Source organism: Xiphophorus maculatus, chromosome 24, assembly GCF_002775205.1.
Source record: "Xiphophorus maculatus strain JP 163 A chromosome 24, X_maculatus-5.0-male, whole genome shotgun sequence".
NCBI lineage: Eukaryota > Metazoa > Chordata > Actinopteri > Cyprinodontiformes > Poeciliidae > Xiphophorus > Xiphophorus maculatus.
The window spans coordinates 14,236,794-14,258,887 of NC_036466.1; the positions used below are offsets into that span (position 1 = coordinate 14,236,794).

At 46.6% G+C, this 22,094-nt stretch overlaps 1 protein-coding gene across 9 annotated transcripts; it reads left to right on the top strand.

The window, feature by feature from the left end:
• The first annotated feature begins 680 nt into the window (after window positions 1–680).
• On the top strand, window positions 681–19,233 carry LOC102219937 (target of Nesh-SH3). 9 transcript variants are annotated; one of them, XM_023329727.1, is made up of 23 exons: window positions 681–900; window positions 3,494–3,673; window positions 5,821–5,889; window positions 5,958–6,090; window positions 7,157–7,338; window positions 7,430–7,482; window positions 7,613–7,640; window positions 8,453–8,527; window positions 9,488–9,676; window positions 9,848–9,925; window positions 10,337–10,498; window positions 11,947–12,012; window positions 12,478–12,564; window positions 13,848–13,910; window positions 13,990–14,115; window positions 14,824–14,913; window positions 15,080–15,289; window positions 15,378–15,483; window positions 16,386–16,465; window positions 16,819–16,848; window positions 16,917–17,075; window positions 17,153–17,275; window positions 17,648–19,233. In XM_023329727.1, the coding sequence occupies exons 1-23, from the start codon at window positions 813–815 to the stop codon at window positions 17,761–17,763; spliced, it is 2,493 nt and encodes an 830-aa protein (XP_023185495.1). In that variant the 5' UTR covers window positions 681–812; the 3' UTR covers window positions 17,764–19,233. The 9 variants fall into 9 exon arrangements, with proteins under 9 accessions (XP_023185495.1, XP_023185498.1, XP_023185497.1 ...); XM_023329730.1 differs by lacking the exon at window positions 12,478–12,564; XM_023329729.1 differs by lacking the exon at window positions 9,848–9,925.
• The last annotated feature ends 2,861 nt before the right edge of the window (window positions 19,234–22,094 follow it).

The following is a 22,094-nucleotide window of genomic DNA, read 5'->3' on the forward strand; positions in this document are numbered from 1 at the left end:
AAAACCTGCAGAATAGAAAACAGGAAAGTTTCAAACAGAAATATGTGTAAATGATTTACTGATACATGAAAACATGATCATAAATACGCAGAACAGCCATAAAGTCAAAACCAGATATAAATCACAAAAACATTAAAAAAAATGTTCAAAACCAGGAAGAAATATGAAAAATAAACAGATTAAAAAGAAGGAAAACGAGCAGAGAAACACAAACAGATCAAATTAAATCATAAAATATAATCAGGACAAAATGAAGAAACATAAATATAGAAAACATTCGATTAGAGACGCAATGAGACGAAATAAAGATTAAAATGTAAAACAGGATTAAAAACAAACATCAGATTAAAAACCAGGAGAGGATTTAATGCAAACAGATGAATAAATGATTTACTGATGGATTAGAAACGTCTTCATAAATATCCCAAACATAAACTGTTAAAATTATACGTGAAAGATTTAATGAAGGATTCAAACAGATGAGGAAGAGGAGGAGGATGAAGACCAGGACTGGTTCTGAACACCAGGTCTGCAGCAGCTGGTGGAACCAGAACGGCTCGGTTCTGTGGGAGGAGAAAGAGAGAGAGAGAGAGGGAGGGAGGAGGGAGGGCGAGCGAGCGAGCGAGCGGAGGCTCCGCCCCCTTTCCCCAGCCTATAGATGGAGCCGCTGGACGCAGCGTCCCACTGCGAGGACGTCCCTCAGCTGAACAAGTCCTAAGACGGCTGCTCTCTGAGACGCTTAGTGAAGTTGTCCAGCTCCAGGTCGCTCCTTCCTCACCCTCCTCATCATCACCTGCAAGAGGTCAGAGGTCATGGTGGCTCTCCTGCTCAGAGTCCTGCTGCTGCTGCTGATCGGAGGGACGGTTCTGCTGGGCGGCAGCCCGGCCCAGAGGATCCGAGGCAAGTCCAGACATCTGACCTGAACGGGTCAGAACCACAGAGGAAGAACCAGAACAGACAGAAAACAGATCCAATCTGAGGTCAAAGGTCAGGGAAACAAACTGGTGAAAGTGAAGAAAAGAACAGAATCAAAGCTGACGGGTTCTGATCCAGATTTACAGAACAAAACAGCAGCAGGATTCTCCTGCAGGCTTTGAATGGAATCAGCCGAGTCAGCAGGTTCTGGTTCTGGTTCTGGTTCTGGTTCTCAGGCAGGTGTTGGTCCAGGGTTCTGCTGGGGCCCGGTTAGCAGCCTGACCCGCTGGGTTTGGTTTGTCTCCATGCAGACCATGTTCTGGCTTCTGGTTGGACCCAGCGGTTCGGTTCTGCAGAACCCGGGTCCAGACTGGAGGGGAAGATTTGAAATATGTTGGTTTGATTGTGGCCAGCAGGTGGCGCTCTGACCTGCTGTGGTTTTTATTCTTTAAATGGTCCGTTCAGAACCAACTCCATGTTTTACTGTTTGGACCTTTTGTTGTTGCTAAGCAGCGCTGCATGACCGGGCCTGCAGGGGGCGCTCTGGAAAACTACGTTCTGAAAACCAACTTTTTAATAGTTGACCTGTAGGAGGCGCTGCAGGCTGTTCAGAAGAGTTGTTTTTATTTAAAGCTGAACAAATTGTTACATTTGTCTTTTATTATTCAGTTTTATTATATCTAACCAGTGATGCAAAAGTTACTTTGAAATAGTAACTTTAATCAGATTACTGATTACTCCTTGAAAAAGTAACTCAGATTACTGTAACTAAGTTACATTAAAAGTAACTTTTTAGTTACTTTCAGCAGCTGCTAACAACAAGGCTGTGAAAATGACGTTGATCTTTAACAATATTTAATTGTAAGTTATTTTATAATAACAATGTGTCTCTGTTATGTTGTTGAACTGAAGGGGAGATTTTTAATTTTACAGTAAAAAAAGAAACTTTAGTAATTTGTGCAGTTTTTTGTTTTCCACTATTGTCTGGAAAACTGTAAGGATTTTAACCCTCAGCCTCCAGGTTGTGTGTCAGAGGTCAGAGGTCAGAGGTCAGAGCTCCTCCTGCGGCTCCACAACTCAGATGGCTGCACAGATTTGTGACACTTATCTTAATATTAATAACTATAATTATTATTAATATTACCAGTTGCACAACTAAGTAACGTGTTTCTGCCGTCACTGTATCTAAACTCTATGGCATCTATTTCTGCATACTTTGTGGTATTAATACTATTTAAACTCTTAAAACTATTAAACTATTTGTTGCTTTTTTGCTCCATTGAAACATTGAAAATCAAGAATTAAGCAAAACTTTACTTTGAAATCAAAAGACAGAAACTCCAAAGTTAAAATATTTTCACATAATCCAGATTAGTTGCTTTCTGTGACGGTTCCACTGAAACCTTTTCAGGTTTTTAATTTATAATTTAATCACTTTTCTAACTTTTACTGATTATGTTTCTACCAAAGTTCTGCTGTTGGTACAAATTTCACTGTAAATAAATAATTTGTGCATCAACTGGGAACCATGAGGACCAGAAACATCCTGCTGGAGGTTTAATGGGATTCTGGGAATTTCTGCTTGTCGCTCCAGAAAATATGTTCAGATTTTAACCAGATTAGCTGACAGTTTTTATTATTTTTAAATATTCTCTTCATGTTTTCTTCAGTCGATTTCAACCCTTCAGTAAAAATCTTCTCATTTTTGCAGGATTTGCTCCTTTTCCAGCTGAGTGTTTGTCGTTTTTCTGACCTGCAGGGGGCGCTCTGAGCAGCATAATGACTCTGAATAGTAATTTATTTCTATGTAGAAACCCTGCAGCTTTAGTTGACTTTCAGCAGATGGAAGATTTTAATGGGTTTTATGGTGAATTGATTCTAAACGCTGCAGTTTGGTTGTTTTCTGCCTCCAGGACAATAAAATCCTGCGAAGCTTTTAGTTTCTGCTGCTGCTCCATAAACAGGAACATCAACATCTGCAGCTCCAGATGTTCCTGCGGTCGATTTCTAACGGCTCCACATCCAGAGACACAGAAGCAAACATCTGAGTTCAGACAGAACCAGAACCAGAACCGACGGCTGGAAAAACTAAAGATAATCTGACCCGGTTCTGTTCCGGTCGGTTCTGGATCAAACTACAGAGAACAACAAAGTTAATTTACCACCAGAGTCTGTGCTGTTACTAGTATGGAAAGTTGAGAGGAAGGAAAAAATGTTTCCCCTTCTTTAATGACCAGTCAGCAAAACGTATGCAGATAAAGTTAGATGGACTTTTCACCAGAATTTTTTATTTCTCAGATTTTTGATTTTAATTTCAGAATTATGGAAAAAAAAAGACATTTTGAGAAAAACCTCAGAATTCAGAAACAAAAAGTCCTGATTCTGATTTTAGGGCCAAACTTTTAGTTTTTTTCAGTGAACTTTATCCTGAAAAAATGAAGGTTTTGTGAAACAATTTTAACTTTTGGATCAGAAATTGTAACTTTTTGAAAAACTTGCTACAAACTCGATCACAGTTCAGCCTGGATGTTGGTTTCCGGGTCGGTTCTGCTCACGCCTCCTGTCTGGTTCCCCTCAGTTCGCCGTCAGAACATGAAGGTCCGGATCAACGCCACCGGCGACACCATCGTCATGAAGTTCGTCCGGCCCGGTCCGGACGTGAAGCTGGAGGGATACATCCTGGGATACGGCAGGAGCGTCTTCTCCAAGCAGTTCATCCAGCTGCCGGAGAACGGGCAGCTGTACGAGACGGAGCTGGGTAAGAACCGGGTCGGTTCGGGTTCTGGGTCGGGTTCTGGGTCGGTTCGGGTTCTGGGTCGGGTCGGGTTCTGGGTCGGGTCGGGTCCAGAGAATAAACCTGGGATGTTCTGCTCATATTCACAACCAAAAACCTGCATTTATATTCAGTCAGTTTGGACACCATCTCTGTTTAGTGCTGCCCATGGTACACAGCCAAATGTAGGACTTTAACTAGGCCATATCTATATGATAGTGTTGTAGATAGAAAAAAATTTTTTTTTTGCCAAAAACATGGAAATTTCTGTTCTCCAAAAGTCAAAAATTTACAAGAAAAAACTCAGAAACTTTGGGATTAATCTCTGAGTTTTTCAAGAAAGAAAGTTTGAGTTTCAAAAGTTTAAAATTTCAAGAAAAAAAATATAATTTTGAAGAAACAAATTTTAATTTTCTGAACAGAACAGAAGAAATTTCTAGAAAAATTCAGAGATTAATCTTAAAATTTCCAAGTTTTCTGTTGCAAATGTTCAACGTTTCCAGCTCAGAAAATGTCCTTGTTTGTTTTTCTGGAAAGTTTCAGACATTAATCTCAAAATTGTCGAGTTTTCTGACTTTTATTCTCTCTGAATTGGTTCTAATAATCCGTCATCATTCTCAGATCTAAACGAGGAACGTCCAAACGTTTAGTCATGTGTCACATGATGCTGCCGCTGCCATGTTTGTTAGCGTGATGCTAACTGTCGCCTCCGTTTGACTCCATTATGGAGTCAAACGTTTGGGTTTTGTGCATAAATTCATATTTCTGGAGCGTTTAGCCTGTGGGTGGCGCTGTGGCCTCCTCCCAGCCTCCCAGCGGCTCAGCAGCGCCGCATGTTGACTGTAAATCCGCCGCTGCTGGTGGTTTCTGGGTTTCCTGCCACATCAGACCCAGTGCTGGTGTTTCCTCTGAGGTCAGCTGCTGTTATTACAGCTTCATGTTTGAAACCAAAGCAGACGTATGGAGGACCATTCCTGCCCTTAAAGCAGCTGAGAACGTTTCCAACCGGACCGTAAAGTTTGACGTATTGATCATTTGGTTCAGTTCTGATCAATGTTTCAGTTCTGATCAATGTTTCTGTCTCTCCAGGAAGATTTTAATGTGATAAACTTATCGTAAACTTTGTGTCATAATTTCTGAGACGCTTCGTAGACCAGAACCTCCAGTCGGGTTCTGAGGTGAGGAACCCGACTGATGCTGCATGGGAACCGGCAGAACCGATAAACCGGACCAGACCTCAGAGGAAGTGCTGATTCCTTTAGGAAGTGAGATCCAAGCTACAGGAAGTGATGTAATGTCATCCCTTTATGTAGTGGTGGGACACTTTAGCATGTAGCGCTTTAGCATTACCTTCGGATGAACACCATGTTGGTAACATTTTAGCGCTACATTACAGTACCATGCTAGCATAGTGAGTTAGCATTTCTGCTAAGTACCATGTTGGTATAGAATTTAGTGCTAGCTTCTAGTAAAGCCATGCTAACATATCTCTTTAGCATTATCTTTCACTCAATGCCATGTGTTTAGTGGTATTTAGTGATTTATCGTTAGCTTCCACTATACACCATGCTAGCATAACGGTTTAGCATGATCTTCCGCTGAATGCTATGCTGGTTATCATAAAGGAAGACGGGAAACTTCCCTCAGGGCAGAAAGTTTTCCTTCATTTCCTTCCAGGTTTCACCTGAACGTGTTTCAGGCAGAAAGTAAAGATTTTATTCTGGAAGAATCTGCAGAGAAATTTCTCTTCATCTCTAATCGCTGCCATGTGTGCGTCTGCTTAGCGTCACGCCGCCATGACATCATGACTGTCACGGCGCTCTGTAACAGAGTCCAGCCGGTCCCACTGGACCTGTTCATGTTTCCAACAGGCTGGAAAAACTCCAGATGTAAAACTGTCTGAACTAACTCATCTTCAGGATCGGTTACTTGTTAGAGTCTTCATGGTGTTCCAGCTTTCTGCATCAGATCAGGTTTCTGGACTCAGAGCAGCAGAAATCTGAGAGTTTTGTGTAATTTGGCCCAAAGGAACGTTTCTGCTGACGGTCGCTGCTGAAATGAAATGTTTCTGTGTTTCCATGTCTGAGATCATCTGTCACCAAACGCTGAGCTCAGCCACCATTTTGTTTCAGATGCTGAACCAAAGTACCTGGTGGCCGTCCAGCCAATCCCAGTCAACGACATGAAGAAGCACTGCACAGGTAGGGTTCTGGTCCGGTCCGGTCCGGTCCTCAGAGCCGCCTGCAGTCTCACAGTCCTCTCTGTCTAGGCAAGGTGAACCTGGAGAAGCCGCTCCACCTGGTGATCGGCTCCATCAGCCCCACGGCGGTGCTGCTGTCCTGGGGGAACCACCTGAAGACGCCGTATGAGAAGAACGTCATGAGCGAGTGTCTGGAGGACGGGTGAGGAGTCCTAACAATCCTGACTGGACGTCTCCGTGTCCACAGTGGGACAGAGTCTCATGTCTGTCCGGTCAGGATGATGCATCTGTTGTGTTTGAATGGTCAGTCTGTGCTGAGTGATCGTCTCCCGCCGCCTGCAGCTCACGTTTTTCCTTCCCTGTCAAACGAGTTGGAGGAACCTCTGGAAATCTTGACCCTGCAGTCCTCTGCTGCTCTTATTAAAACTAACGTCAGCTCCTTCAGCTTGGCTACTGCCTCGCTCTGAAAACCCAGGAGAAAGTGGAGATGCACGCCGGCCAGGATGAACAACATGCTGGTTTCCAGGCTGAGGTCATGACGGCTGCAGACGCCCAGGAGAAACCGCACGGCTTCCAGCCTCTGGGTTATTAACGTCTTGTTAACCCGACACCTTCAGGACGGCAGTCAGTGAAACTCTGACGAGATCCAGACTTCCAGCCGCAGCGTCGGGTTGCTTGTAGACGCTCCGGCAGCTTCAGGATCCTTCTGGTGACGCAGATTGTTTCTGAACGCCGGTTCAACTCCAGAGACGTTAGAGTCTAATCCTGCGACCCAGAAGAACCAAAATGTTGCTTTTAGGAACCTCTGCAACTGGAAGGAGATTAAGTTCCAGACGGATATTGTTCTAGAAGGTCTGGTGACGTTGGAAGCATCTTTATAACCAGAACAAACTGTTAAAAATACATCAATCATTCACATGAAACTAATGTCAGCAGAAATCCAAGCAAAACAATCCAATATTGTCCTGGATTCTTTCTCGCTGCTCTGCATAGCTTTTATGTTTTTACCATTTTTCCTTGGGTTGGTCTTCTTGTAGTGCGTCATCTTTTCCATAATTTGAATTTCTTCTACAGTCTGGATTCATTGGTTCATACTAGCAGCATTTAAACCAAATAACTTCCCTTGTTTGGATTCTTCTCTCAGGTGACAGAAATCATACAGCATCACTTCAGCCTCTGTGAAGCATCGACTCGTGTTCATTGAGTCGGAACAATCTAAGCTCTGAACCCGACATGTGACGATGTGTGTGTCCTCCGTCCTGCTCCAGGTTCTACACCATCCGCTACAGGGAGAGGAACAGGAAGTGGATCTACCAGACCTGTCCTGCCAGTGACACCGTCATCGACCACCTGAAGCCCGACACGCAGTACGAGTTCGGGGTTCGCTCCAACAAGGACGACCGCAGCAGCCTCTGGAGCAAACCGGTCATCCACAGCACCAACACGGCCAGTAAGCAGAACCTCTTCCACCCATCAGGAGAAACTTCTCCTACTTAAATCCTGCCATGTTCTCTGATAAATTGTTGTTTCTTAAACTGCAGATAAAAACAGTCAGAAACCGTACAAGCCGCGGAAACCTCTGGCAAATCCGATGGTACGTAATGGCTGCTGGATCTCACTGGATTAGCAGATAAATGCAGAATTATTAGTCCCAGAGATGACCCAGAGCTTTCAGTGTAGAGAGATGAAGTAGTTGAACATTTGTTCTTTGGTTTGTGTTGCAGAAACCTCAGCACCCGTTCCCTCCGCCAGGTAAAGTTCAATCACAACCAGCTCTGCAGCTCTAACCAATAAATGAGACAAACTGTGATCATAACGTTGCTTTACAACTGAAGAGCAGTAAAGACTGGTGACTTCTTCACACTTCTTCACAACAGTTCCAGTCTTCGGGTGCCGGCCGTTAGCCCCGTTAGCCCCGTTAGCCCCGTTAGCCCCGTTAACCCCGTTAGCCCTGTTAACCCCGTTAGCTCTGTTAGCCCCGTTAGCCCCGTTAAACCCGTTAGTCCCGTAAACCCCGTTAGCCCCATTAGCCCCGTTAACCCCGTTAACCCCGTTAACCCCATTAACCCCGTTAACCCCGTTAGCCCTGTTAACCCCGTTAGCTCTGTTAGCCCCGTTAGCCCCGTTAAACCCGTTAGTCCCGTAAACCCCGTTAGCCCCGTTAGCCCCGTTAGCCCCGTTAACCCCGTTAGCTCTGTTAACCCCGTTAACCCCATTAGCCCCGTTAGCCCCGTTAACCCCGTTAGCTCTGTTAACCCCGTTAACCCCGTTAGCCCCGTTAACCTCGTTAACCCCGTTAGCCCCGTTAACCCCGGGTCGTCTCGCTCCATCTTTGGTGATTATCTCCTCTTTCACCGTTTCTTTTCTTTCGGGGCATCAGACTCTCTTCTGGTCCAGGGAAGCGCTGCAGTGACGGTCCACTGATCCCAAAATGATCCAATCTATAAAATCTCTGTGAACTACCAGCATCATCAGTCGGACCTGAGCTGCAGTGGGTTCTCTGGAGGCGTCCGGTTCTTTTCCTCTCCTCTTCGTCCATAAAGACAGCTTCCTGTTTCCCACAGAGTCCCCAGAGAGCCGGCAGGAAACGGCCCCTGTGCCCGGCTCCGCCCGGCCCAAACCCGCTCACGGCTCACCTGGTAACCATGGAGATGCTTTTCCTTCTTTAACCGTCAGCTTCATCCATTCATGCAGCTTCAGCGCCTGAAAGGGGCGGGGCCTGTCCTGATTGGCTGCATGCTCGGCCCAGTCAGAAGGTCTTGGTGTGATGTCACTGGATAAGAGTAAGTGGACTTGGCCCCGCCCACGCTGCCATCATCAACGATCATGTGACCACGATCCATCTGCCACCGGCTACCTTTGACCTTTGACCTTTCACTGACCCTTCATCTTCACCTTCTGCTTTTTCTGCCACTTTTCACTGAAAACAGAAAATCTGTTCATATAAGAATCAATAGAAAAACAATCACCTGATAATCATCTGCATATCTGCAGAGTTTAGTGAGTTTTTAAAGTCAGAGTTTTTCTGAAGACCTGACGGCTCTCAGGTATGAACCGGACCGGATGATGGACCGGCTTCAGTGTTTGGTACCTTTTCTCAGGAGTTCCTCAGGGTCAGTGTCTGTTCTCTGTGCAACAGAAACCACCTGATCACTGGGTTTGTTTTCAGCTCCTTAAAAACATCGTTTGATGAGTAAAGCTCCACATTTCTCTTCCTCTTCCTCTTCCTCTTCCTCTGCGTCTCTTCGTTTCCCACCAGACTGCATGCCTTCAGTCCGTTCAGACGCAGACGTTGTTGGTCTTTCTCTCTGCAGAAAGACGACACGAGTCGTTCTGCTCAGTTCAGTCCAGGTTCTTTTAAACTTTCTGATTACTGAGACCAAAACATCTCAACTTCACTTTGACCCAATCGGCCAAAAGAATCGAACGATTCTTCAGATTAATATTAATTAAAACGATTAATATTAATTAATCCCAATCAATAATGGAGGAAGTTTTGGTTTGAAGGGTTAGGGTCTCAGTGCTCAGAGAGAAACTTTGAGTTAAAGATGAGTTTCTGTTGGGATGGAGGATCACAGCCTCTCTCCTCTCTGTCCCAGAAAAAGGAAACAGTCTCATAGCCAACCGAAGCCGTCCTGCGGAGCGGCGGACTGCTGCCCTCCCCAAACTGCTGCCTACCTCCACCCCTCCTGCCAACATCACTGTCTCTAACTTCCCCTCCAGAGGCGGTGAGCTGCAGACCACCAGGGGGCCCAGCAGGGCTCCTGACAAGCTTCCTAATCCTGAGGGTAATTTCCACCTTCACCTTTCGTCTGTTAACATCCTCCTGGTTCAACTCTGACTCCGTCCTTCCTTTTCCCAGAATGACCTCTGGTTACTGTGGTTTTACTTTGACAGGACGGGACGCGTCTCCTCCAGTGAAACATGTTTGTTGTGTTCAACCTTTTCTATCCTCACAGCTGCAGTGAGACCTCAGGACGGCTCCTCGCTGCTCCGACTCGCCCTGGCCAATGAGCGGGCCAAGCTCGGCACCTGGGGTAACCTCACTTCCTGTCCGCTCAGAGCCGGCCTCGCTCCGTCCGTCTGTCCGTCTGTCCGTCTGTCTGTCTGCTCTTCCTGTCAGGCTTCTGGCGGATTGTTTTTTCCTCAGGTCTTCTCCTTCACCTCCATCCCATCCAGCGTCTGCATGTAGCTCACAATCTCTCAGTCATGGCTGTTTGTCACAGCAGCAGCTTCACTGACTGGAGCCAAGATTGTTGTAGCTAAAAGACCCATCATCATCATCATCATCATCACCCCATCCTTCATCCTTCTGTTAGCCGAGTTAAGCTCCAGCTGTTGGTCCATCACTAACGCCGTAGCTCAGGGCTGTTGCTAGCTCTCTGTTTTCCATCGCAGGAGCTCATCAAACTGTAACCCCGACACTGCAACTGTTCTTCATCTTTTAGGTCAAGGCAGCAGCAGAAACGGGAGGCCAGCGATTTCCTCCAGCCCAGACGCTAACCCACTGATCTTGAGGAGCCATCTTGACCCCTTCTCTTACCGCCTCACACAGCGCCACTCTTCCTCTAGATCCAGTAACTCGTCCCCGACCTCTTTGATCCTTGGGGGTAATCTTCCACTGAACCTTTATTCTCACTTTTCGTTCTGACTGCACAGACAGACAGACAGACAGACAGAAACAGCCTCCAGTCATCTCTGACGTCAAACTGCTGTTAGCCTGATCATTTCAGGAAGGTCAGAAGGTTCTGCGCCGTCACACAGACATGGATACAAACCAAACATGTCGTTTTATTTGATAACTTTTAATGATCAAAGTTACGGTGATCATTAAACCATCGGTGTAACCATGGATTTACAGCAAACACTTTATGCTAGATATTCTTTATGAATATGATTTAAGATGCAACAAATATTGAGTTAATGTAACCATGGAGACAACGCCACATGTAGCCTAGCATGTAGCCTAGCATGTAGCCTAGCATGTATAGTGAAACTGGTTAGCATCTGGTCTGTTTTTGCTCCATTGAAAAGGGAAACAGTGACATAAATCATGTGGTGTGAATTTGATTTGATCAACACGTCAGTATGGAGGAAATATTGATCGGTTTCTAAACTGACTATATTCATCTTCTGTAAATCTATAATCCAGGATAAATTAGCTGAACTTGAACAAGAAGAATCCATGAATAAACTGTAAAAAACAACTTTAGAAACAATTTATTCCCCGTCCCTCTCCTCCACCGCCCGTCATGGCGCCTCCAGTGATTAAGTGACGTTGTTGCAACCGATCAATACTATTAATATCAATCACATTTTTTAGATTTTTTCTGGCACCTTTCAGTTTTTCCATAACATTTTGAACCACCAACATTCTGCAGCATCGGCTCTGATCCAGTTACTGTAGGGATTTCTGAAACACTTCCTGTCTAAGAATCTTTTACTTCCTGGTGATCTGTGATTGGCTGCTGAACCTCTCAGGTGAACAACCAAACTAGTCTTCTAGGTCCAACAGAGGCCAGGTCGACCCGCTTCAGCTTCAGGTGACAAGTTGGCTGACATTTGTAAAATAGTTTGTGCTGCAGCCTCCCGTCGCCACAGCAACAACAGAGCAAAGTGTTGTTCTGGTACCAGACATGAACCAGGCTCATCTGGACCGGATGATCCTGAGGATCCATTATCAGCTCCAGGTTTCATCCCGGCTCACATGAAGCAGATGTCTGAGTGTTTTTAAAGAGTCTTATCGCTCTAATCTTCAAACCCAGCGATTCTGCGCTGCAGCAACATCTTTTCCAAACCGCTGAGGTGAAACTCAAACCAGAGCAGCAGGCGGAGTGAAATCCTGAGGTCTAAGGTTCAGGTTCTCATCTAAACTCTGCTGCTTGGTAGCTGCTGCTAGAATCCCACAGATCCGGTCCAAAGTTCTGCTTTGCTTTCAGATCCAGTCTGCCGCCTGCAGCAGGAGGAACAGTTTGAGTTCCTCTACAGACTTTGGTTGGTTGTTCTTCTGACGGCTGCTGGTTCTTTCCTCTCCTAACACTCGGCTCTCTCCCAACAGCAAACGGACAGCCGCACCGGGGCATTTCCCAGCCCAAACTGGCCTTATGGCCCAGAGCTCGACTGGGTAAAGAGTCCTTGTTCGTCTTCTGCGTGTCATCATTAACCCTTCACTCGCTTTGCAGCATCTCCATCTCCACTGCGGCTCATGTTGCCGTTTTCGTCCACATCCATTAATATGTTTGTGTCCATCTCCTCATCCTGTCATCCATCATCCTTCCATCATTGATCTGTCCATCCATGTTTGTTGTCTCATGTTTTCAGCTTCCAGTCAAGCTTCTGCTGGTCTTCATCCATGTTTCAAATAATCAAGATGAAGCTGCTGCTTGATTATTTGAAAGGTTCCATCAGTTCACTGTGTTGGATGTGCTGAGGGATCCAGAGACAGCTTGGTGTCGGTTTAACTCTTTTCTGTTTGCATAAAAACCATTGATCTGGGGCTTGTTGAAAGCACACAGATGTAAACAGAGCGGTGACAGAATAACCGTCCAATCAGAGCCATGTTTCACTTGCCCTGCCTCTCCTGCTGCAGTCAACAACTCGCTGACGGAGGACAAGAAGTCTGATGTTCCTGCTGGGTTCGGTCGGTCTGGTGTCGTCGTTGACGACCGGCTTTATGGTTGGTAACAGCATGACCCCTGCCTGTCTGCGCCGTAACGCTACTGCGTGCTTCAGCCGCTCCGCTGCGCTGCGCCAACGCTGCGCTGCGCCAGCGCTGTGCTGCGCCAACGCCGCATGGTTTGGGGCTGTTTGGGATCAAGAGGCAAAAGGGACGCGCCGCCAGCTTCAACGCTCCGGCCAAAGACTTTGGCACATCTTGTGGAAAGTACTTTTTTCTTGGAAAGTGTGATCATCCCTGATAGTTAGCTTATTTTCAAGAACTTCACTCTGCAGGGCTTTGCACTTTTCCTCACCACAGACATTCAAACTGCTGCATCTGACCTGTGGTGACCTGGTTCCTGCTCTCAGCCTGCTGGTGATGTTTTGATGCTTCCTGCACGCTGGGCGGCGGACATGTTGCTGCTGATGTGATGCATGGCGAGCATCGATCACTTTCCACAGAAATGTGGAAACAACAATTTATATATCAGGCTGGTTTGTGTGAAACAATGGAAAACACACTGGAATTACAGAACAGTTTCCATCAGGACCGTCCAGTTTAAACCTCTGAGCATTTATTGGTTCCAGCTTTAACAGGCAGAAGGAGTTTCTGTCCAAGAATAACAGAGTTTAGCTGGAAAGCTCTGCAGTTCTTAGAAACCAAAACAATTTAAGCAAACAGCAAATATTGGTGCTGCAGCAGCTTCATATTTACACGGCCTGATTGGAAGGAATGCCTCTGTATTGTTTCACGTTACGAGTTAAAATGTTGCGGGTCTCCGCCGTCTTTCATGTTGCTGGTTTTGCATTCATGCCATTTCGCTCTGGAAGCGACTCAATTCCCTGATTGTGGAATTTTGGCTTCTCCTTTAACAGAGGGGGGTTGGGGTTGGGTTTGGGGTGGGGGTGTAATTGGCTGCAGGTTCTGGACGCCTCCATCAGAAACATCCAGTCCTGTGGCTGCTTCATGTTTTCAGGGTCATTTGGTGTTGGGAGTCAGAGCAGAGCTCTGCTTTGGTTCAACTCGTTTCCCCAGGAGGTTAGAAACACCTGGCTGGGAAACAGACCCACCGCCTCTGCTGAGGCTTAGCGTTGTTTTCTGAAGAACGTTCCCACAGGCATGAAGCTCATTTACAGAACATTCCTGCACCACTTCAGAAACATGCAAAACACATGATCTTAATCTTTTGGACCAATGGTTTCCATCAAATAGAAAAAAGCTGCTTCATGTCTCTTGTATTTTCAGAAAGTCATAACTGGTTGAGCTGTTACAGAACCTGTTTGCTGTTGTTGTTGTTTCAGGATCTCCGTTTCGGACGACTCTGAACATCCGGCCGAATGATGTGAGAAAACCTGGAGAGACCGGTAAAAGCTCCAGCTTCATGGCTGCTGGTTTTACCGCCATGCTGAGAGACAGAAACCTTCAAAATATTCTTTTCTTCAGACAAGGTGAACCGGCCTGAGAAGAGCGGAAACCCAGAAATCCCAAAGTATAAAGTCCCAGCAGTGACGACCAAACCGACCAAACAGGAGCGAAGACAAACCACGACTACGGCCGCCCCGACCGCAGGTGAGTCTTCAGAACCGCAGCGACACAGCGAAGGCTTGGAGGGGATCAGGAAGCTGGAGGGTTCTGGATGCAGCTTTGTTTCTTAAAGGAGAAACATCCAAAATTCACATTTTACACGTTTTAAACTTCCATTTTGTTTCTACTGCTTCTAAAGCGCTTCAAAGAACCCAGCTAGTTTTTCTCAATTAGTTCATGATTGTTGGTGTCTGGAAAATTAACCATTTCAAAAACGTCAGGAATTACCCGTCACCTAGCAACCCAGGCGGAGTCCTGGCTGTTACCTAGCAACCCAGGTGGAGTCCTGGCTGTTACCTAGCAACCCAGGCAGAGTTCTGGCATGTTTGGTCAGCTGGTTTTACTGCTGTACAATGGCTGCTGGAAAAGAGTTTTGTTATTGACTTTCCATCAAGAAACCACCTGCTGCATTCTGATTGGCTGTGCAGAAGGCTCCACTTCTGCTTTTCAAACCTGTACGGTTGCATAATTGTTCATCTGTTTGCAGCCATTTTTATGTGAAAGTGTGAATGTTGAGTTGGGGGGCGTGGCCAGCAGTTTATTTGAGTTTAAAGATGGTCAGAACTGATCACACTTGAATCTCATTATACAAAAATGTAATGACCAGGTTTTGTGTAGGCCATAAACCTTTAATAACCTGTTGAAGGAAGCAGAATAGTTTGTCGTCTCATGTCACCATATTTCTGTTTTCAGTGACTCGGCAGGAGAGTTGGGAGGATTCAGACCTTTTCCAGTCTCAGCCAACCTCTGATGTTGATGCAATGGGCAAGAAGCGTTACGTGGGTAAGCAGCAACAAGCAGCAACATGCAGCAACAAGCAGCAACAAGCAGCAACATGCAGCAACAAGCAGCAACAAGCAGCAACAAGCAGCAACAAGCAGCACTTCTGGGATTAACAGAACAAGCGTTTTACTTCCTGTTGAGTTAATTGAACCGTTCCCGCCCGTAGCGCCTCATGTGGTTTACCAAACCGGGAAGAAGCCGGATGAGCCTTGCTCCATCACCTCCTCCCTCAACTACTTCCCTGAAGACGAACCTGGTGAGGTGAACGTCACGTCTCCTCCGACCAGCCCACCCGCCAACCTCACTGTGGTGACGGTGGAGGGATGTCCGTCCTTCATCATCCTGGACTGGGAGAAACCAGACAACCACACCACCGGTAGGCCGGCAGCGATCCGCCCAGAGGGCAGAGAGTCTGTCAGGAACCGTCACAGCTGAAGAATCGATGCTGTACCGTCTCTCTGCAGAGTACGAGGTGATCTCTACTGCGAAGGGACCTGATGGAGAACGGGTTTCCATCCTGACCACCAACCAGACCCACACTGCAGTGGAGAACCTGAACCCTGAGAGCAGGTACTCCATCTCTGCCTCTCCAGCCTCATTCCCCAGCAGGTTGCAGAGGTCCAGCGCCTCATGGAGGGAGATTTATCTGCAGCGGAGCCGTGAAGGTTTCAGTCTGCAGCTGTGCAAACAGGCCGCGGCGCCGCGCTCGGTCTGAGCTCTGCTGCAGGCCAGGCTTCATGAATCCTGATGAGAAAAAGGTTCTGAGGACTGAGGCCGGGTTCACCGTTAGGACGGCTGAATCACCGAGAGAATGGGAGTTAAGGTGGACGGCCTATACAAAACCTGTTCATTACATTTTTACAAAATTCATTCTTAGAGATTTTAGTTTGATCAATTTGAGTCGTTTTAGGGACTCTGTCACTTTAAATCCAAATGAGCTGCTGCTGGCCCCGCCTCCCGCTAAACGTTTACAGTCACATGTGAAAATGGCTGCAAACAGATGAACACTTATTCAACCATATGTCTTAGAAAAGCAGAAGTGGAGCCTCCTGCACAACAAAAATGCAGAAACAAAGCTCTTGTCTTTTCCAGTAGCCATTGTACAGCTGACCAAACACTGGAGATCAGGCTGGGTTGCTAGGTAACGGAGTAGTCCAGAGGATTTTGAAACGGCTCATTTTCCAGACACCAAAACATGAACTCAATGCTGGTGTTTTTTATAAACCCTTTGGTTTTTAGAATCAGTAAAAACCCAAATGGAAGAACAGAAACATTTAAAACGTGTGTTTTGTATAATCATCTCTTTTAGCTTCAGGTTCTGCTCAGTCAACCGTTTGTCTCACTGTCAGACGGTTCTGCCTTTGGGTCCGTTTGGGTTTGGGAACCAGAAGACGACTGGAGGTTTATTTATGTCCTGTAAAAACGTTCAAACATTTCTGACCGGATCTGAATTGTTTCTCTGGTTGCCATAGTTACGAGTTCACGGTGAAGCCGAAGAACGAGTTGGGAGAAGGTCCTGTGAGCGAGCCGGTGTCCTTCAACACGGAGTCTGGTACGGATCCTCCTCCTCATCAGAGTCAGAACCAGAACCGCTCCGGCCTCCAGGCTGTTTCCTCCAGTTTATATTCATGATTAATCTGAACAACTGGAGCCGCTCAGATATCCAATCCATCAAATGACAAATGGGCCATGAAGGAACTTTCTGATTGGTCCCACTTCACTGCGGCTCAGATGTGTCATCACGGGTCATAAACCGGTGGTGAGACACATTCATCAGTCAGTAGAACTTATGACCCCTCGGTGTCGGGTCCCCAGGGTCCGAGCTGGTTCTGTAGAGGCTTTGGCTCTGATGATCAAGTCCTCACAGACGTAGTTCTGAGTTAATCTGGGTCTTTGTTTCTGCAGCGGATCCGCGTGTGAGCGAGAACGTCTCAGGTAATCCAGGCTCGGTTCTGTCTGAACGTCCCAGCTGGATACGGAGGCCTGACCCGTTTTCTGTGCAGGAAAAGACGCCATCTGGACTCAGTTCCCGTTCAAGACCGACTCGTACTCCGACTGCCACGGCAAGCAGTACGTGAAGAGAACCTGGTACCGCAAGTTTGTAGGCGTCCAGCTGTGCAACTCGCTGAGGTACAAGATCTATCTGAGCGACGCGCTGAACGGTGAGTGGCCGTGCGAGCGGGTTGGACCGGACCTGCTGACGTCCTCCTGGTTCTGACCGTCTCCTTTCATGTTGAAGGTAAATTCTACCACATTGGAGATCAGAGCGGCTTTGGAGAGGATCACTGCCAGTTTGTGGATTCTTTTCTGGACGGACGGACGGGCAGGCAGCTCAGAGCGGACCAGCTCCCCTCCAGAAACGGTAACCATGGAAACCGTCACACACAGATCCAACAGAGTAGATTAGGCTGAGATGAAGATCAGAGGTTCTGCAGAATGTTTGGTTCTGTCTTGAAATGGTTTGAGGTAAGGAGGCAGCGGTCAGGTTTCACCTGCTGGGACCCATCAGGTTCCAGACGGGTCACCATGTAACAAGTTAACACCCAAAAACTAGTCAGTTGTCCCCTGAACTAGTTTCTGTACTGGAGTAAATTTCCTTTGGTTCCTACTGAGTGCTGGGAGTCGTGACCGACTTTCTGTCTTAGTGATTGATCAGCTTCCATTCTCTAATCGATTGGCAGAACTTTAGAGCTCGGTTCTGTTTGTAACTGCGCGTGTTCTCCTGCTGCTCCAGGTTTCTTCAGAGCTCTGCGCCAGGAGCCCGTCCACTTTGGACAGATAGGAGGACATTCCCACATCAACTACGTCTCCTGGTATGAATGTGGAACGCCGATCCCTGGGAAGTGGTAGACGGACTCGGATCCTCAGCAGGAAGGGACTTGTTGACCTGAGCTGGGGGGGCTGACCCAGCCGGACCCGGAGCTGGGCGCCCAGTGCTGTAAAAACATGTACCGGACTTCCTCATCAGGGAACTGTAAGGAGAGAGCATTTGTACGACTATAGCAGACATGCCTTCTCTTTACTATTTATCAAGCACCAACGCTACAGCGATTAGAGCAGGAACAAAGTCATGATAGATCTATTTTATTTAGTGTTAAATCTTTGGAAGCTGGCTCCCTGGATTACTATTTTCATCACTTGTGAGATGTTATTTATCCAAAGGTCTTTGGTTTCATTTCTTCATGAGAAACGACAGGCAGGAGGTCACAGGGTGGGCGGAGCCTCAGCACATACCATCACAACATTCACCGAGTCGACTGGCGGCTCACCAGTACGACCAGTTAACTATAACAGTCAGGTCACAGGTTCAAAGGTCATCCTGTTGAAGCCATTTCTGATACATGTGGATACTTCCTGGTAACTTCACTGATCTACAGGTGCATGATGTTGATGCAGCTATTCTCTAAACCAGTCATCATGCAGCTCTGCTTCTGTAAAATGGGGTTTGATGCTTAAAGCACAACAGCTACACATTGAATGTGTCGCTCAGAAGTTGGGGGAAAATCTTCTACGCTTGCGTTTTGCACAGGACAAATCTCTGTATAAGACTTTATATGGACAGAGTGTCGTTTCTACACAGATTAGCAGATTTAACTCTGACTGGGGTCAGGCAGGCCTCCACTTCCTACCATGCTAACAGGATGGAAAGGCTTTAGCTAGCTGCTAGCTAACAGGTTTTATTGTTACTGTTCAATAGCAATAAGCTAATGCTGCAGTGGTGTAGCTACTACCGCTCAGCTAGCTGCTAGCTAAGGAGTTTTATTGACACTGTTCAATCACAGGAAGCTAATGTTGCAGCCATGTAGCTAATGCCACTTAGCTAGCTGTTAGTTGAAAGGCTTTATTGTTATCGTTCAATAGCAACAAGCTAACGCTGCAGTGGTGTAGCTACTACTGCTCAGCTAGCTGCTAGCTGCTAGCTAAGGGGTTTATTGTTATCCATCATGTCTTTTAACTCCTGAACCTAAAAGATTCTAAGTTCTGTAACCGATCAGCCGGTTCGTTGTCCAGAAGTAAAACGAGACGTGAGCTTCTGGGATCCAGATCCATTTTTAATTAGCTGCCCTGTTCAACATGGAGGAACCTGGAGGCTTTCATTCAGTGTTCAATAACAGATGCAGGTCATTTTTCTACATGCTGTATTCCAGTCCTGCTGGACCGGACCGTTCAACATGGCTGCCGCTCTCAGCTGCAGCCTGACTCATGCTCAGACACAGGAGACAGCTTTGGAAGAAAGTCACAATGTGTTGTTGGTGATTTTTATAAATGTGTTTGTTACTGTGTTGTTTTTCAATAATAAAATGTTTTGGTTTCTTTTTTTACATAATGTGTCTTGTATAAGCTGCCTTCTACACAAAGACCTCATCTATTCACACAATAAAGTCGTCTGTGGTCGGGTTGGAAGACGTGGAGAAGCCAACTCAACATGTTTTCCAGGCTTGTCTGATGGCTTTCATTTAATGCTTCATATAAGCACTGGACCTAAAACCACAGTTTCCACTGTAAAGGCTCCAACCGCCATGCCAGTGGAGCTGGAGCTCCGGAGAAACTCAGAGGATCAGATTGAAGGAGCCCAGAGCCAGAGAACCGTCTGCGAGCCGGTCCAGTTTGTGGTTCTGTCAGTAAATCATGTAGAGACTCCAACAGCAGCAACTTCAGAAAACAAGCAAACCGTCAATTATTTTCAACTTTTAGAAAAAATATACAACGAATATAAAGAGATTAATGAGAACAAGTCCATAAAAGCAGCAACTCCACCTAAAACCAAAATCAAATCACTGCCTGGGTGGGGTTGGGGGGTTTTAGGAGTTTTGGGGGTTTTAGGAGTTTTGGGGGAGGGTTAACACTATAAACAGCCACAGGTTTCCTCCATCAGCAGATCAGGAGATGGTTCTGGACCAGCTGGATCTGTGACCCGGCTCAGATATCAGACCCACCAGTTTGACGCTGGTATATCAGAAACTCTTCTCAACCTCCACTATGTTTACCATGCATGGCGGCCATATTGGATCCAGGAGATATGGAAATCTCTCCATTAATGAATTTATTGAAGCGAAAGGTTTGGATGAATTTTTATTTTGAAAGGCAAAAATACGTCAAACACACGTTTATCAAACATAAATATTGTTCTGTTCATCCATCGGTGACGTCATGAGTCATTTATCCGCCATCACTGGGTTTATGAAGAGCCGCTCAGCTGAGGAAATGAAGACCAAATGCTTCCGGTGCCAGTGAAGCTGGACTGTAAGCCCAGAACCTGTCCGTCAGAATGTTGCCATGACAACGTCCTGAGTGGGAAACGGGCCGGAGAACCAGCACCTGCAGCCGCCGAACCTCAGCGGTAACGTAGCAACAGGTGACGTCATTCTCAAAAAAAAGTGAACTCTGGTGCAGTTAGAATGAATATGGAAACGCCAAGCGGACTTCAGCGCATGGCATTCTGGGTAAATATAACCAAAACAAACATGCTAGCCTAGCGCTAGCAGGAGAAGTTTCTCATGGTCTTTAGCCAAAGACAAAAACTGCTGACGCCTCCATCTTGTTTCCATTTGGTACAGAAGGAAGTTGTGCTCAGTTTATTAAGTGGTTGTTGGTGCAGCGCCCCCACAGGCCAGGAGGGGAACAGGTTGGTTTGACTCAGAGAACCACAGCAGCTGGAGGTGGAGCAGATGTTCCAGTTCTGGTCCCAAATCAGAGCAACTGTACTGGATCATCAGGAGGGAAAACACACAAAACCTGTAAAAACCATAAAATCTAAATGTTGATCTGAGAACGGTGAGAGTGGATCTGCTGAGGTTCAGGAACAGAGCAGGTCATCGCCGCGACCTCCGACCTCCTGGTGAGGTCTGAGTCTACGGCCGTCCTGATCTGATGATGATGAGACCCATAAACATGACGGAGCTGAAAAACGGGAGTCGTCAACGTCAGAGAGCCTCAGGGAGGAAAGAAAATGAAGAAGTGACTCAATTCAGTGAAACTGGACCTGCAGGTCTTAAATCAGAGATCCAGAGTAATCAGGAGGTTCTGGACAACATGGAGGTCTAACAGAAGGTGCTGGGACCAGTCCGGGCCGGGGCCGGTCAGGGTTCTGCAGAGTAAAGAGGTGAAAATGGCTGCCACTCTGATGAGTCAGTTCCTGGTGGAAGAACCGCTCTGCAGTCCGATACTCCTGGATGTTATGGTTCTGCGGTTTCTTCCTCCAAACTCCAGAGGAAACCCAAAACACTTCATGACTCAGACCGACCAGAACCAGATCCAGGTGTCTGAAATCAGAACCGGGTCCACATGGGACCCACCCTGTGGGAACGGGTCGGTCCAAACCTGCACTGCTGCCAGTTTGAATGTTTTCCTTCCAGAAAAGTTGTTTTTGTTTTTGTCTTTATTTATTTTCACGGGACTGAACTGAGTTTCTCTTTGTTCTGGATTTTTGGATAAATTCTTCAGAATTTTCACTTTGACCATAAAACTCACTGGTTTTTCATCCTAACTTGATTTATGTGAACCAGTTAGCTCCATGTTGACCTGCTGACCTTTGCTGGATCACAGACAGTCAGTTCCTGTTAAATAATAAACAGCTCAACACTTCGGATCAGAACCATAAAACGACCGTTTGGACTCTGGTTCTGTTGATGCTTCCACATGAGTTTCAGGTATTTGTTCTGTTCTGTGAGGCTGACCCAGTTTAAACCGGTCCGGTGACGTCCTGGGAACCGCTGCTGGCCCGGCTGGGTCCAATGAGCCGGTTTTCCTGTTTGTCTTCGTCCGTTTAGGAAGTTTTATGTCTTCGGGGGTTTGGTGGTTAATTGGTTCCGCGTCCTGCAGAAGCTTGTATCAGAACATCTGTTTGGACCTGGCGCTGGTGCCGGTTCTGGAGTTTGCAGCCGAACGTTCTGTTCTTTATCATGCTGCTGGTTGTGATAAATGTTCCTCGGAGCCCAGATGTTCTGAACGGGTTCCCAGCGCCGTTCTTCTCGTCTGTCACAGATTCTGTTTGTCGTCCTGCTCTGATCCGTCTTGTTCATGTTCTGCATCATTAATAATCTTTCAGTGGCTCTTCCTGTCGCTTCATGGATGCCTTGTTCCTCTTTATGGTGCAGTCAGGCGTTTGGAGCCGATCATTGGACTCCTAACGTTACGAACTCCTCCGGGTTGAGGCAGAACCTCAACGGTTCCTCCTGGCC

Excerpts from the sequence above, each read along its gene's own strand:
- LOC102219937 (XM_023329727.1), top strand. The coding sequence starts at position 813 with ATGGTGGCTCTCCTGCTCAGAGTCCTGCTGCTGCTGCTGATCGGAGGG. Across the intron at positions 8,528-9,487 it reads ACCCGCTCACGGCTCACCTG|AAAAAGGAAACAGTCTCATA; the intron begins GTAACCATGGAG and ends TCTCTGTCCCAG. Across the intron at positions 17,276-17,647 it reads CCAGCTCCCCTCCAGAAACG|GTTTCTTCAGAGCTCTGCGC; the intron begins GTAACCATGGAA and ends CTGCTGCTCCAG.